We start from the raw sequence: 12,906 nt of genomic DNA on the forward strand, positions 1-12,906 counted from the left end.
AGGCCAGGCTGAAAAAGGCAAAGGCTGTAGACTTGGCACTGAGCCAAATCAAACGGGCACTGTACACGAATGGAGAAGTTCTCCAAGGTAAAGAAACGGAAGACGCCTCAACAAGACCTACAGTCTACAGAAAGAAGACAGGCCTGGAGCAAACCCACGTGTGCAAATCTCACCCAGGAGACAGAGCAAGTGGAACTGGGAATTCCAGGCCAGCCTGGCCTACACAGAAGTTCCGGGCCACAGGGCTACATGGTGAGTGTCTCAAAGTACAACAAGGTCTGGAACAAACTGACAAATACTAAAGACAGGAACAGGTCCCAGGAGCCCCCAAACTGTGCATGGTAGGGCATACCTACAGTCTCAGCACTCCGTACACCGAGGCAAGGACATTGTGGGCTTGAGGTCAGTCTGGGTTATAATACAAGACCATATTTCACAAGAAAACAACAACCAAAAAAAATCCCCTGATGATTTAGGATAATTTTCCAGAGTGGGGGAATGACTTGAAACTAGGGGGCCAGAGAGATGGCTCAGTGGTTAAGACCACTGGCTGCTCTTATAGAGGACCTGGGTTCTGCACCCAGCACCCATATGGCAGCTCATAACATAAACATCTGTAGCTCCAGTTCCAAGGGATCCTATGCCCTCTTCTGGCCTCTTTGGGCACCAGGCATACATGTAGTGAACATATATGCATGCAGACCAAACATTCATACACGTAAAATAAAACACACAAATCTAAAAATTTTTTAAAGACTATATTAATATATCACACCATGTATTTAGGAACACTGATTCTTTTTTTGTTTTGTTTTTGTTTTGTTTTGTTTTTTGAGACAAGGTTTCTCTGTGTAGCCCTGCCTGTCCTAGAACTCAATCTGTAGACCAGACTGGTCTTGAACTCACAGAGATCTGCCTGGCTCTGTCTCCCAAGTGCTGGGATTAAAGGCATGTGCCACCACCACCTGGCGGAGCACTGATTTCTGAATTACCAACAATATAACAGTTTGAAAAAAAAAAAACAAACCTGTAACTAAGCAAAAGGAATGCCTGATAAGGAAAAGAAAGCTAATTTTCTGACTTTCACAGCAACGCCATTTGTCAAAAGAAAATCTAACAATACCCAGTCAGATCTTCATCTGTGGGTCATGAGTTTGTCAACGGCAGACTGGTGTGTGTTTGTGGCTGGGGGAGATAAAGATATACTGAACATGTATAGACTTGTTATTTCCTAACCAATACAACTTAAGAACCAGTTGTATGGCACTTACATCGTGCTGGGGATTGTAAGTAATCTACAGATCTGTGTAACACATATCTGTACAGACGATCTGTGTATAATGGACACATAGGTTATAGACATTTAATACAGATGACAGGAACATTGGAACATGCGTGCATTCTAGATTCTGGGTCAGTGGTCCTGAGAGATGACTACTTCTTTTTATTGACAGGGCCGCCCAGGATGCTCTCAAACTTGTGATCTTCCTGTCTCAGTCTCCAGAGTGCTGTGGTAACAGGTGTCGAACTTGGATCCATACCAAGCTTGAACAACTTCAGTAATGGATGGAGAAAAGCAACAGCATGGGTTTAAAAGCTATTGTCCTCCTTATAAACTATGGTCGGGGGCTGGAGAGATGGCTCCTCAGTTAAGAGCACTGGCTCCTTTTCCAGAGGAGCAGGGTTCGATTCCCTGCATTCACAAGGCAGCCCACAACTATCTATAAATCCAATCCATCAACTGTGGGATCTAGCTTCACATTTGCAGGAAATTCAGGCCGGAGCCCCTGACCTGCTCCAGAAGGACAGTCAGCAAAATCCAGACAGTTGCAAAGTACAGATCACAACATCAGCATTCTACAACAGGCGTCCTGTAAGAAACTGACAGACGGGGAAAGACTTGTATGCTGCTGTGCACAGTTTTTAACTGCAATGCCGACCTGGTATTTAGAGAGGCACAGGTGAGTGAGCAGCTCCTAAAGAAAGAGACACTCACAGAGTAGAGGGTGTGGGGAGGGCATGGAGGGTGGCAGAGTAAGAAATCACCCACCCACTCCATTCACTTCACCTCGACATTCTTTAAATACTGGTGTTTTATGGAAGTTGTTTTAAGGGGTAACATGATCAGTAAGGCTGGCAATGAGGAGACAGATCAGACCAGCTTCTCCACAGCAGTCAGGACTCTCAGCTGTAGGTTCTGGCATCAGGTCTAACCTGTGTTCCCTTCCACAGCAAACATATCCACGGTCATTGGCCATCAGTCCAGCAAGCACACACACAGAAGGACTCCTTTACTGGCAGCACATTCAATACGCTTTGCTTTCAGCTGCCAAAAGCCCATGAGGGAGGAAGGTGGGGAAATGTTTAAATAATGCAGTTCAGGAACTAATTCGCCTATGCACGTTATTTTAGTAATAAAGCACCCTAAACAATGTTTTGGTCCACAGACAACAGAAAGAAAATGGAAGGAGTGTGGTTCTCTGAGCTCTGCCTCAGGTAGACGACAGCCAGCCCATTCTGAGGTAATCAACAGCAGCCCCTGCCCACCCTGCTCCCATCTGACCTTGTTGACCTATCTTGGGCAAGTGTTGTGTCTGCATCAGGATTTCTAATGCTGTGATAAACACCATGACGAAAAGCAAGCTGGGGAGGACAGGGCTTACCTCAGCCTCACACTTCCACATCACTGTCCATCATTGAGGGAGGAAGGGCAGCAACTCCAACAGGGCAGGAACCTGGAGGCAGGAGCTGATGCAGAGGCCATGGAGGGGTGCTGCTTACTGGCTTGTTCCCATGGCTTGCTCAGCCTGCTTTCTTTCTTTTTTTTTTTTTTTTTGGTTTTTCGAGTCAGGGTTTCTCTGTGTAGCTTTGCGCCTTTCCTGGGACTCACTTGGTAGACCAGGCTGGCCTCGAACTCACAGAGATCCGCCTGGCTCTGCCTCCTGAGTGCTGGGATTAAAGGCGTGCGCCACCACCGCCCGGCCCTGCTTTCTTATAGAACCCAGGACCACCAGCCACAGGGTGGTCACTGCCTGCAGTGAGCTGGGCCCTCTCCCATCTATCATTAGTTAAGAAAACGCCCCAAAGGCTTGCCCAGAAGCCAATCTAGTGGGAGCATTTTCTCAACTGATAGACATTCTCTCTTCCTAAATGATTCTAGCTTGTGTTTAGTTAACATACACTACCAGCACACACTGAAAATGGGTCCAAGTCAGTAGTCGTATTGAAAGTGTACACTCAGGAGCAGGAGGCTGTCTCCTGAAAGGTGCCTTGCAGAAATAACTGGGAAGCTGAGGCAGGAGGATCATCAGAGGAGTTTCAACAGCAGCATGGACCACCTATCAAGAAAGATCTTTTTCAAAACAAAGTTTTTGAGGCCAGAGAGATGGCTCAGTGGTTAAGAACACTCACTGCTCTTACAAAGGACCTGGGTTCAAGCTCCCACGTGGCAGGCAGCTCATGATTTGTTAACTCCAGTTCCAATGCCCTCTTCTGGCCAATGTGGATGCTACATTTACAGGGTGCACAGATAGGGATGCACATAAGCAAAACACCCATACACATACAATACAGGTTAAAACAAAACCTAACATACCTCTTCAGCAGCAGGTGGAAATACCTTCCAACATCAGCGTGGAAGGCAGCCCTTGCCATGTTCCCATTGACCCCAATACTTGCTGTTAGTCTACTTTATCTGCACAACTTGGAGCACAGTTTAGGACATTGTCTTCTTCACTCCATTTTTTTGGTAGGGTGCTGCTTGTCTTACTTGCACTCAGATCTTCCCTATGGATATCAACTCTCAATGGGCAGGTCGTCATCCCCAGACAGAAAAGAACAGAGAACGCACAACTCATTGACACAAGGCTTGTCATTCAGCATTAATGTAGAAGCCAATGGGCTCAACGCGGCTAGGATGCGTCATGCCGCACCCCAGGCACTTACCATAACAGTGCAGTCCTCTGAGCCACTGGCAATAACCTGATCGTTGTGTGGACACCAGTCTATGTCCAGCACTGGTCCTGTGTGGCCACATACTGTGGGGTAGGATTTGTCAATTCGCCCCGTCTGAAAGAAGAGACAAACCAATCATGTAACACCATCAGCACTTCCTCCTCATCCCCACCCCAGGTGCTGCAGTCTGTGTTTGATCATGCTCCTCTTCCTCGGGGCCAACAGGAGGAACCATCCATTTTCACTCTAAAACAGTTACTAACGGCACTCCATTCCATTACAAGGACCCAAAGTTCTAGAACCAAAATATTTTGTCTGCATTAAAAACAGCAAAGACAGCCAGGTGGTGGTGGTGCACACATTTAATCTCAGCATTTGGGAGGCAGAGGCAGGTGGATTTCTGAATTTGAGACCAGCCTGGTCTACAAAGTGAGTTCCAGGACAGGCAGGGCCACACAGAGAAACCTTGTATTGAAAAACAACAAACAAAAAAAGAAAGACAAAATAGCAAAGAGAATTCATGTCTTTTTCCTAAAATATAGTCCTATAGTAGTCATATTGTTGTAGACAAGTTTTACTGGGTTAAGGGGGGCTTTGGTATTACTTAAAATATAAAATATAATTCCCTTTTTAAAAGTTTATTTTATTCTAAATTATGTGATCTGTGTGTACAGGAGTGCCGTGCCTGTGGAGACCAGAGGTGCTGATCCACTTGGAGCTGGAGTTACAGGCAGCTCTGAGCTGGAAAGTGAACTTGGGTCCTCTGTGAGAGCAGCATAAACTCTCAAACTGCTGACCCACTTCTCCAGCCCACCTGAGCTTAAGAGAACAAGCTGGCGGAGTGTATGTGGTGACTGCTTAAGAAATGACTGACTGTTTAGTCTAAAGGAAAGCTGGAGCTACTGCACAGGGGCTAAAAAGGGTGAGGCTGTAACACCTCCATCAACAGAAACGCCAGTCAGTCCAGCTCACACCTGTTGGACCTTTCTACCCGGTTACAAAGTCCAGTTCACACCAGGCAGGACCTTCCCACTCAGTTCCACAGTATATAGTTCACACCACGTTGGTCCTTTCCACCTGGTTTCACAGTCCAGTTCACACCATGCTGGACCTTTCCAGTTGGTTCCACAGTCCAGCTCACACTGGGCTGGACCTTCTCACCCAGTTCCATATTCCGCTAAGAAGAAGATGTTGTTCAAAGTTACCACAAAGTGCCTGTGTTATGTGTTAGAATCTAACAAGCCAATCTAACAACTTGGGGCCAATCAAGACAACTGCGTTGTGGTGACCTGGGTAAAATATGTAAAGGTGACTTCAACACCTGGGACATAACAGGCACTTCACAAAACAGTTATTGTCGTTGGTTCTTCGGGCACAGTATTTACATTACCCCACCACTAAGAATTAACCAATACATGTTACCTGTACATCATTATTGACAGACACTACACTGAGTGCTGGAGCCTCGATGTGGAAGGGGCAACCCTGTGCTCACCAAGGAGTGGAGTCCAAGAGGGCATCCACGAAGGCTCCAGTGACAGTGTGCACTGTCACAGCATGGACAAGGGTTGCTAAGAAGACGTGATCTATGATGAGGCTTAAAGATGTCCAGACCTGCAGCTCTGCATGCAGAAGTCATTAAACACAGCGGCTGGGGATCTGGCTCAGTGGCAGAATGCTTACCTAGCATACACAAGACCTTGGGTTCAGTCCCCAGCATTGCAACAAAAAGAAAAAGGAAAACAGGAAATGCCAGTAGACACCACATCATAAAAGAATCTGGCAAAGCACAGCATTCAGAACCAAGACCGCAGGCCAGAGTGACATGCATTTCCCAAGTGTGGGCTCTTAGCTGTCGAACCCTTCCCAGTTCTTCGCCTGTAACGGAATACTGACAGTTTAGTCTTTACCAGCAGATGTGACACTAAGCAAGCCAAACAAGGTCCAGGGTTTGTTGGTGTCCCAGGACGTGACACACTGCAGAATTCAGCAAGCACTGGGATCCACCCTATCTATCATAATGTGGGAGGCACGGAGGCTCTTGTGCTCGTGGATAAGCACAAGGGACCAGGAATGTTAAACACACAGGGTTGTTCCTTCAAAGGAAGGGATGCATAACTTGTTATCCACCCAGAAGGCTGGGAACAGACATGGTTAATAGCCTGGTGACCTTTGCACTACCCTCCACTAGACCCTTAGCATGAGCTTGCCAATCTATAAAACCTATCTTCATGGAAGGTGTCACATGTAGCCAATCTGTCAAACCCATCTTTATGAAAGAGGTCACATGTACTTTACAAAGAATTTTGATGTAGTCGTGTCTTAAGCTTTATTGTGCACATGGGATTGAGTTAATTATCACCAGCAAAGTTTTCACCAAATTGTGCTGTGCCTAATATGCCTATAATAAACTATTTGGGGTCAGACTCCCACAGTTTGAGCCAACATTAGCCATTCGTCATGCTGAACCGAACTGCCTTCTTGCCTCTTGCATCAGAGACCCCGGAGCACATCTTCAGCACGTCTCTCCCTAAAGGAGGAGGAGATGGTTCACCCATTTCTCACTGCAGTCCTACAAAAGCCACAGGAGACGGACGCCTGGCTGACTTGTCCCCTGGGAATACGCTATTGTTTAGTGCAGGTGGGCTCAACAGTGTTTGCTCTGTGTGACACTATAAATGTTTCTAACTTCCATCTGACCGTGGTTTTAAAGCTGTCTTTTGAATGTGTGATAGATAGTCCATCATCTAAAACCTCCTAAGACAGGAAGACCAGAATGACGTCTGGTTCCCATGTCAACAGACCGTCCTGCAGAACAAAAGACAGACAAAAACTAAACAGGTATGCAGATAATGGCTAAGAATTTTCCAGGTTTCAGCCAGGTGGTGGTGGCGGCGCATGCTTTTAATCCCAGCACTTGGGAGGCAGAGGCAGGTGGATCTCTGTGGGTTCCAGCCTGGCCTGGTCTACAAAGTGAGGTCCAGGACAGCCAGGGCTACACAGAGAAACCCTGTCAAAACAAAAAGAAACAAAACCAAAAAACAAAACAAACAAAGGAAGAACTTTCCAGGTTTCAGCACAGGCCTAAGAGTCTTTAGACTCAACAGGCACAAGTCAAACGTAATATAGTACGTGCACTGGCACTCGCTCGCTCTCTCTCTCTCTCTCTCTCTCTCTCTCTCTCTCTCTCTCTCTCACACACACACACACACACACACACACACACACACACACACACACACCCCTCAGAAGCAGCCCCTGAGAAAGAAGGGCATATTTATTTATCCATGGACAGAGTAGTGAGATGGGCTGTATTAAACCCGGGCTTTGGAAAAGGTCACCCTTGTATCCTACGTCCAAATAAACCATCATTCAAGAGTGATCCTTTTAAAAAGCAAACAACAAAAAAAGACATTCAACAAAAATAATACCACAAATGGATCTTTGTTCAGAAGAGTTAAAAAAAAAAAAAGACCAAAAAAAGTGGTCAATATGGTAAGTTTGGTATGAATTAACTGTGCAAGAAAGGCAGTGAGGATGGCTAGGAGAAACAGATCAAAACAGGGCAGAAATGAAATATTACGCAACAATAACAACAGAAACAAGAAAGCAAAGTCAGACAGGTCAGGAAATCAAAGAAGGCACAGCAAACACCACAACGTCAGGAGGAAGAGGGCTGACAACAAGCTGGACGTGCACAGGGTGGGAAGCCAGGAGCAACACCAGAGAGACCATCTGACAGCTCCACAGGAAACAATCTTGTTTGTTTTTTCAAGACAGGGTTTCTCTGTGTAGCCCTGGCTGTCCTGGAACTCACTCTGTAGACCAGGCTGGCCTCGAACTCACAGAGATCCACCTGCCCCTATGAAACAATCTTATACACAAAAAAAAATGTAACTGGTCAAAACTTACTCGATTAAAACAAAACAAGACAACTTGAAATACCACTGGAAAGGGAGTTCCAGGCCAGCAGGGACTACACAGTAAGATCCCATCAAAAGATTGCCTGAAACGGTTTTCCAAAGAACAGATCGCCTCAGGACATGAGGAGAGGGCAGTACAGACAGAGGACAGCAGGAAACATGAGGTTCAAACATCCGCTCACACCAGCTGGCTCCTCCAGAGGACCTGGGTTCCCACCACTGACATGGCAGCTCACAACCATCTGTGACTCCAAATCCAGAAGATCTAGTACCGTCTTCTGGCCTCTGAGGGCACCAGGCAGGCATGTATGCAGGCAAAATCCTCATACACATAAAAATAAATACCTAACATTTTAAGGAAGGAAGGATGGACTGAAGGAAGGAAGGAAGGGCAGACGGACGGATAGACGAACCAGTGTGAGTTGTTCTAAAATAAGGTGGTGCATGCCTGTAATCCCAGCACTGGGGGAAATGAGCAAGAGGCATGTGAGTTTGAGACTAGCTACAAAGAGACCCTGTCTCAAAACCAAACAACACACACACACACACACACACACACACACACACACACACACACACACGGAAAACGACAAGTTTGAAAGCAGAGGAGACACAGCAGTGCAGTCAGGGAGTCCGCACAGGCAGACAGAACAGCAGATGGTGTGAGCAGAGGGTTCACGTGGGGAACCTGGACCACAGATGTGTGAGAAGACAGTGCGTCTCTCTGGTAACTAGAGAACTGCCAGTTAAAATGACAAGGGCTGAGGACTGCACAGTGGCTAAGGACCCTTGCTGCTCTTCCACAAGACTTGTGCTCAGTCCCCAGTGCCCATGTTGGACAGCTCACAACCACCTGTTACCCCAGCTACAGAGAATCCCACACACTCTTCTGGCCTCCATGGGCACCTGCACTTGCACACCAACACACACACAATCAATTAAAAAGGATGAGACGCCACTTGGCATCTATTACAAACAGCATAAATGAGAAGGTCTAAAGAGAAGTGCTGACAGGAGGGACGTCTCGTCACACTTCCTTCTGTAACAGTGACAGCCACAGTGATGCCACTCCCCAGAAGTGTCACTTTCTAAACGGTCTTGGTGAGGGAAACGTTCCTATGTTTTTTATGAGGAAGATTCCCTGCGACAGCCTTGCCAACAGCAGCAGAGGTAAGACCACGGGAACAACACTTAGGTGAATGTTCCATGCCCACAAACATACATACAGAAACAGGAGCATGTGTGTTCATGTCCAGCCGATCTGTAATGTCAACACTGCTGAGGTCGCTCGTGGACTAAAAGGAAAACAACTTAAAATGGAGACGAATGAGCAGATCCGAGATGACCCTCCCCGGTGAAGGAAAGGACAGACGGTGCCTTTCCAGCCACAGCTGTTGTACTTTTCTTTCAAGAGAGATGAAACCAAAATGGCAAAAGACTAACATCTGCTCAACCTCGTGGGTGAGCTCAACCTCGTGGGTGAGCTCAACCTCGTGGGTGAGCACATATCCCATTTTATTGGATGCTTCCTATAAAAAATAAAAAAACCCTCAAGCATATCAATATACTGCTATGAATTTTACATTAAGATTTTAAATCCCATTATTTATTTGTGTATGCGCACATCAAGTGAGTCATGGCAGCACACAGGTGTGGAGGTCACAGGACAACTTTTGGGAGAAAGGTCTCTCCTTCCAGCATGTGGGTCTCAAGGACAGAAACTCAGGTTGTTGGGCTTGGTGGTAGAAGCCTCCAGTCACCAAGCCATTTCATTGGTCACCAACCATTAATATTTTTTTCCCTAGCAAAAGTTTTTCTGCTGAATTGTCTTCTCCCAGGGCTTCTGGACCCCAAGCCCCACCTGGCACTGTGACAACGAGCACAGTGCTGAATTGGGACTCTCCAGAACAACAGGTGGTGAGGAGTCGGAGCTGAACCTGGAGCATTAGCCCTAGTTAACTAGCTTAACTACACCCAAGAAGCCTGTCTAACTACCCCAGCTAAAAGTACCAGCTACAAGTTTGCAGGTAGGTACTATGTGTATTCTTTACCTAAGTAAGATCTCGGAGAACAAGCAGCATTTCCGCCATTCCCTCTGAGTCACAACAAGCCCACAGTATCAGAACATCATGTTATATTTTCCCGGGAACCTGCCTACTGCTAAAAGGGCAACTTCCTTTCTATTGAAACCAGTAACAACAATAAGCAGAACACGGTGGTGCACACCTTTAATCCCAGCACTCTGAAGGTAGAGTTGAGTGGATCTCTGTGAGTTCAAGGCCAGCCTGGTCTACAGAGTGAGTTCTGGCTAGCCAACAGAAACACCAACTAAGACAAACAACAACAGGTAATGGTGACAGCGAATGCTTTCGTGGTGCGAACAGAACCATTGATGGTACATTAATTATTCCCACTCTCTAAATAAATGGAGGCAGAGTACCCAAGAGGCAGTTATCTAAAACGTCACTGGCCAACCATACTAGGCTTGGATAGGGAAAGAAAATTCCCACCAGGACATGGGCTGTGCAAAGGGTGCAACAGTAGCCTTGCAATCCCTGGCAGCCAGCCACCAGAAACATGGGAGTTAATAAAAATGGATACTCTGTAAGCAGCTGCTTCCTCTGGCTATGATGTCACCATCAATCCTTCTAACAAACAAAGGAGCATCACACTGTAGCACCACACAGAGGAAACTGATTACACACAGTGAGACCAGCACAGGCATGACTAGAACCAGGGAATGGCATTTTGGGTGCACGCTGACATTCTGACACACTGATGCTTACAAAATGGCAGCTAGCTTGTTCTCATGATTTATAACCTCCAAATACCTTCCTACCCATAACAAAATCAAAGTAAAACTGAAGCACAACCACACTTTTTACCAAAGAGTATACACCATTTATTAAGATTGTGACGATGGGGCCCAGCAAGATGGTTCAATGGGCAAAGGGACTTGATGCCAAGCCTGAGGACCTGAGTTCAACCCCCAGAACCCAGACGGAACTGACTCCCTCCAGCAAGCTGTCTTCCAGCTGCCCCCACAGAGGTGTCCTAGTGAGACCTGAGCTGGCTTTACCCAGCAGGGCTGCACAGGGGATGATCTGGCCATGGGCCCGTGTACCAGGTGTTTGGAAGGGTCTGCACCTGATCATATCTAGCAAGGGGGAAGGTCTTTTGCCCCGCCCCTTGGCATTGTTATAAGAAGTCCTTTTGATGAGAGAAGGGGCCGGTGGATTTTGATCTAGGTCCTCGAAGCTATCCTGTGTGTCTGTCTCCTCCCCGCTAATCTTTCTATCTAAAAGTTTCTTATACCTCTTCTCCTCATGGGAACCCTTTAAAAGGTGAACAGGGACTTAGGTTCAGGGACACCCCCCTCCAGACCTCCACATGTGCACTTGGTACATTTGTTGTCCCCCAAACAAACAAAATACTGTAGAGTGGGGCACTCTGGGTATTCTAACAATGGACTAACTTGTAAGGATGAGCAGACATCCCTGGGAAAGACACCGAGGGAGGGGCTCAGTGCACACCATTTGTCATCCAGTGAACAACCGTGTCTACTCGGTGGGTCTGTTACATACCCCAGGACGCCATAGCTTGCCTGCCCCTCAGCATTACATGTAACTAACAGCAAAACTGGAAAGCTTACAAATTTAATGCCAGTTTTTCAATGTCTTTTTCTGACTAAAAAAAATGACATTTTAAAGACCTCTCTCCAACTTTCCAATGTTCTATACAGAATGACTTCATTTTACTAATGCCGCTGAGTATCCCTATTTTTCTTTCTACAATTGTATTTATTATCAGCGTGTTTGTGAATGAGTGGGTGTGCATGCCGGAGGTCAGAGAACAGCACTGTGGGTTCCGGGGACTTACCTCAGGGAGCCTGGCTTGTACAGTAAGCGCTTTCCCCCGGCCATTTCATCGACCCAAATATCAAATATCACTAATGTTATGTGTTTTATTTGCTTGTTTCTTTGAGATAGTGTCTCACTGTGTGGCTGGCCGGCCTGGAGCTCACTGTATCCGAGGCATGCGTACCATACCACCCAGCATCACTCCTTTTCTCGTACAGAAACTGCAGCCATTTGTGTTCTGAGTCTTCAATAAGGTTTTAATTCACTCACTTCCTACTTAATTGTCTGGTCACATGTCACGGAGTGGCTTCATTGTGCCTCTCCAGCCACAACCCCTAGTGGTTGAGATTACCCGGAGTAAACTCAGTAACTGTCAAAACCAGCACCCAGGTTCCTAGAGGCCCTGCTGCAGGCCCTGCCTCGTAAACTCACGGGACAGTGGTGAAATGGGTCAGGACCCTGGCACACTTTCCTCAGTACCTGACAGATCCAGTGGCCTGTTCCGAGCCAAGCAACATGAACCCAAGGGAAAATTCAGCCTCTGAGGCATGCAGAGAGCTGGCACAAGGCAGAGGTGTAAGGGCACAGTTTCCACGTGGCTGGCCTGAGCCGAGGGCGACAACTGTGAGCACATCCCAGGCAGCAACCCCCAGCCTAGCAGAAAGGCCGGCGCCAGCACTGTCACATGCTTTGGGTTTGGGGAAGACCTGAAACTTTCAAACCAGTATATGCCTCTGGAGAGAGCTCGCCTCTCTCAACAAAACCCAGTCAATTAGGCAGCGTGTCCTGCCACAGGCGTGGGGAGGGTGGAAGAAACAGAGAAAAATGGAAGCATCAGTAAACACAGAACTCTATCTAATAGCCCTTTAAAAAAGGAATGCTTTGCAGGGCAGTGGTGGCGCACACCTTTAATCTCAGCACTCGGGAGGCAGAGGCAGGTGGATCTCTGTGAGTTCAAGGCCAGCCTGGTCTACAGAGTGAGTAAATCTCTGGTTTCTGAGTGAAAACCACAGTGGCTTTCGTCTAGGTCTAAGTATGTGTTGCATCTGTCTCACACTCCATCTTAGGCAGTTTGTGCTATGTGTGCTGAGCCCACACTGTGTGATCAAACTATAAATGGACACAACACACTGTGAATTTTCCACAGACTCTATTACACAGGATGCCAC

At 46.9% G+C, this 12,906-nt stretch overlaps 1 protein-coding gene across 2 annotated transcripts in view; it reads right to left on the reverse strand.

Annotated features, from left to right (window-relative positions):
- The window catches only part of Coro1c (coronin 1C), a 95,486-nt gene that overhangs the window by 20,826 nt on the left and 61,754 nt on the right, over positions 1-12,906 (reverse strand). For both annotated transcript variants that reach the window (XM_059249092.1, XM_059249093.1), the window contains exon 3: positions 3,946-4,068. In XM_059249092.1, coding sequence (XP_059105075.1) covers positions 3,946-4,068 — 123 coding nt within the window. The remainder of the gene's footprint in view (positions 1-3,945; positions 4,069-12,906) is intronic.

The sequence above is a fragment of the Peromyscus eremicus genome, chromosome 23 (assembly GCF_949786415.1).
Source record: "Peromyscus eremicus chromosome 23, PerEre_H2_v1, whole genome shotgun sequence".
Classification (NCBI taxonomy): domain Eukaryota; kingdom Metazoa; phylum Chordata; class Mammalia; order Rodentia; family Cricetidae; genus Peromyscus; species Peromyscus eremicus.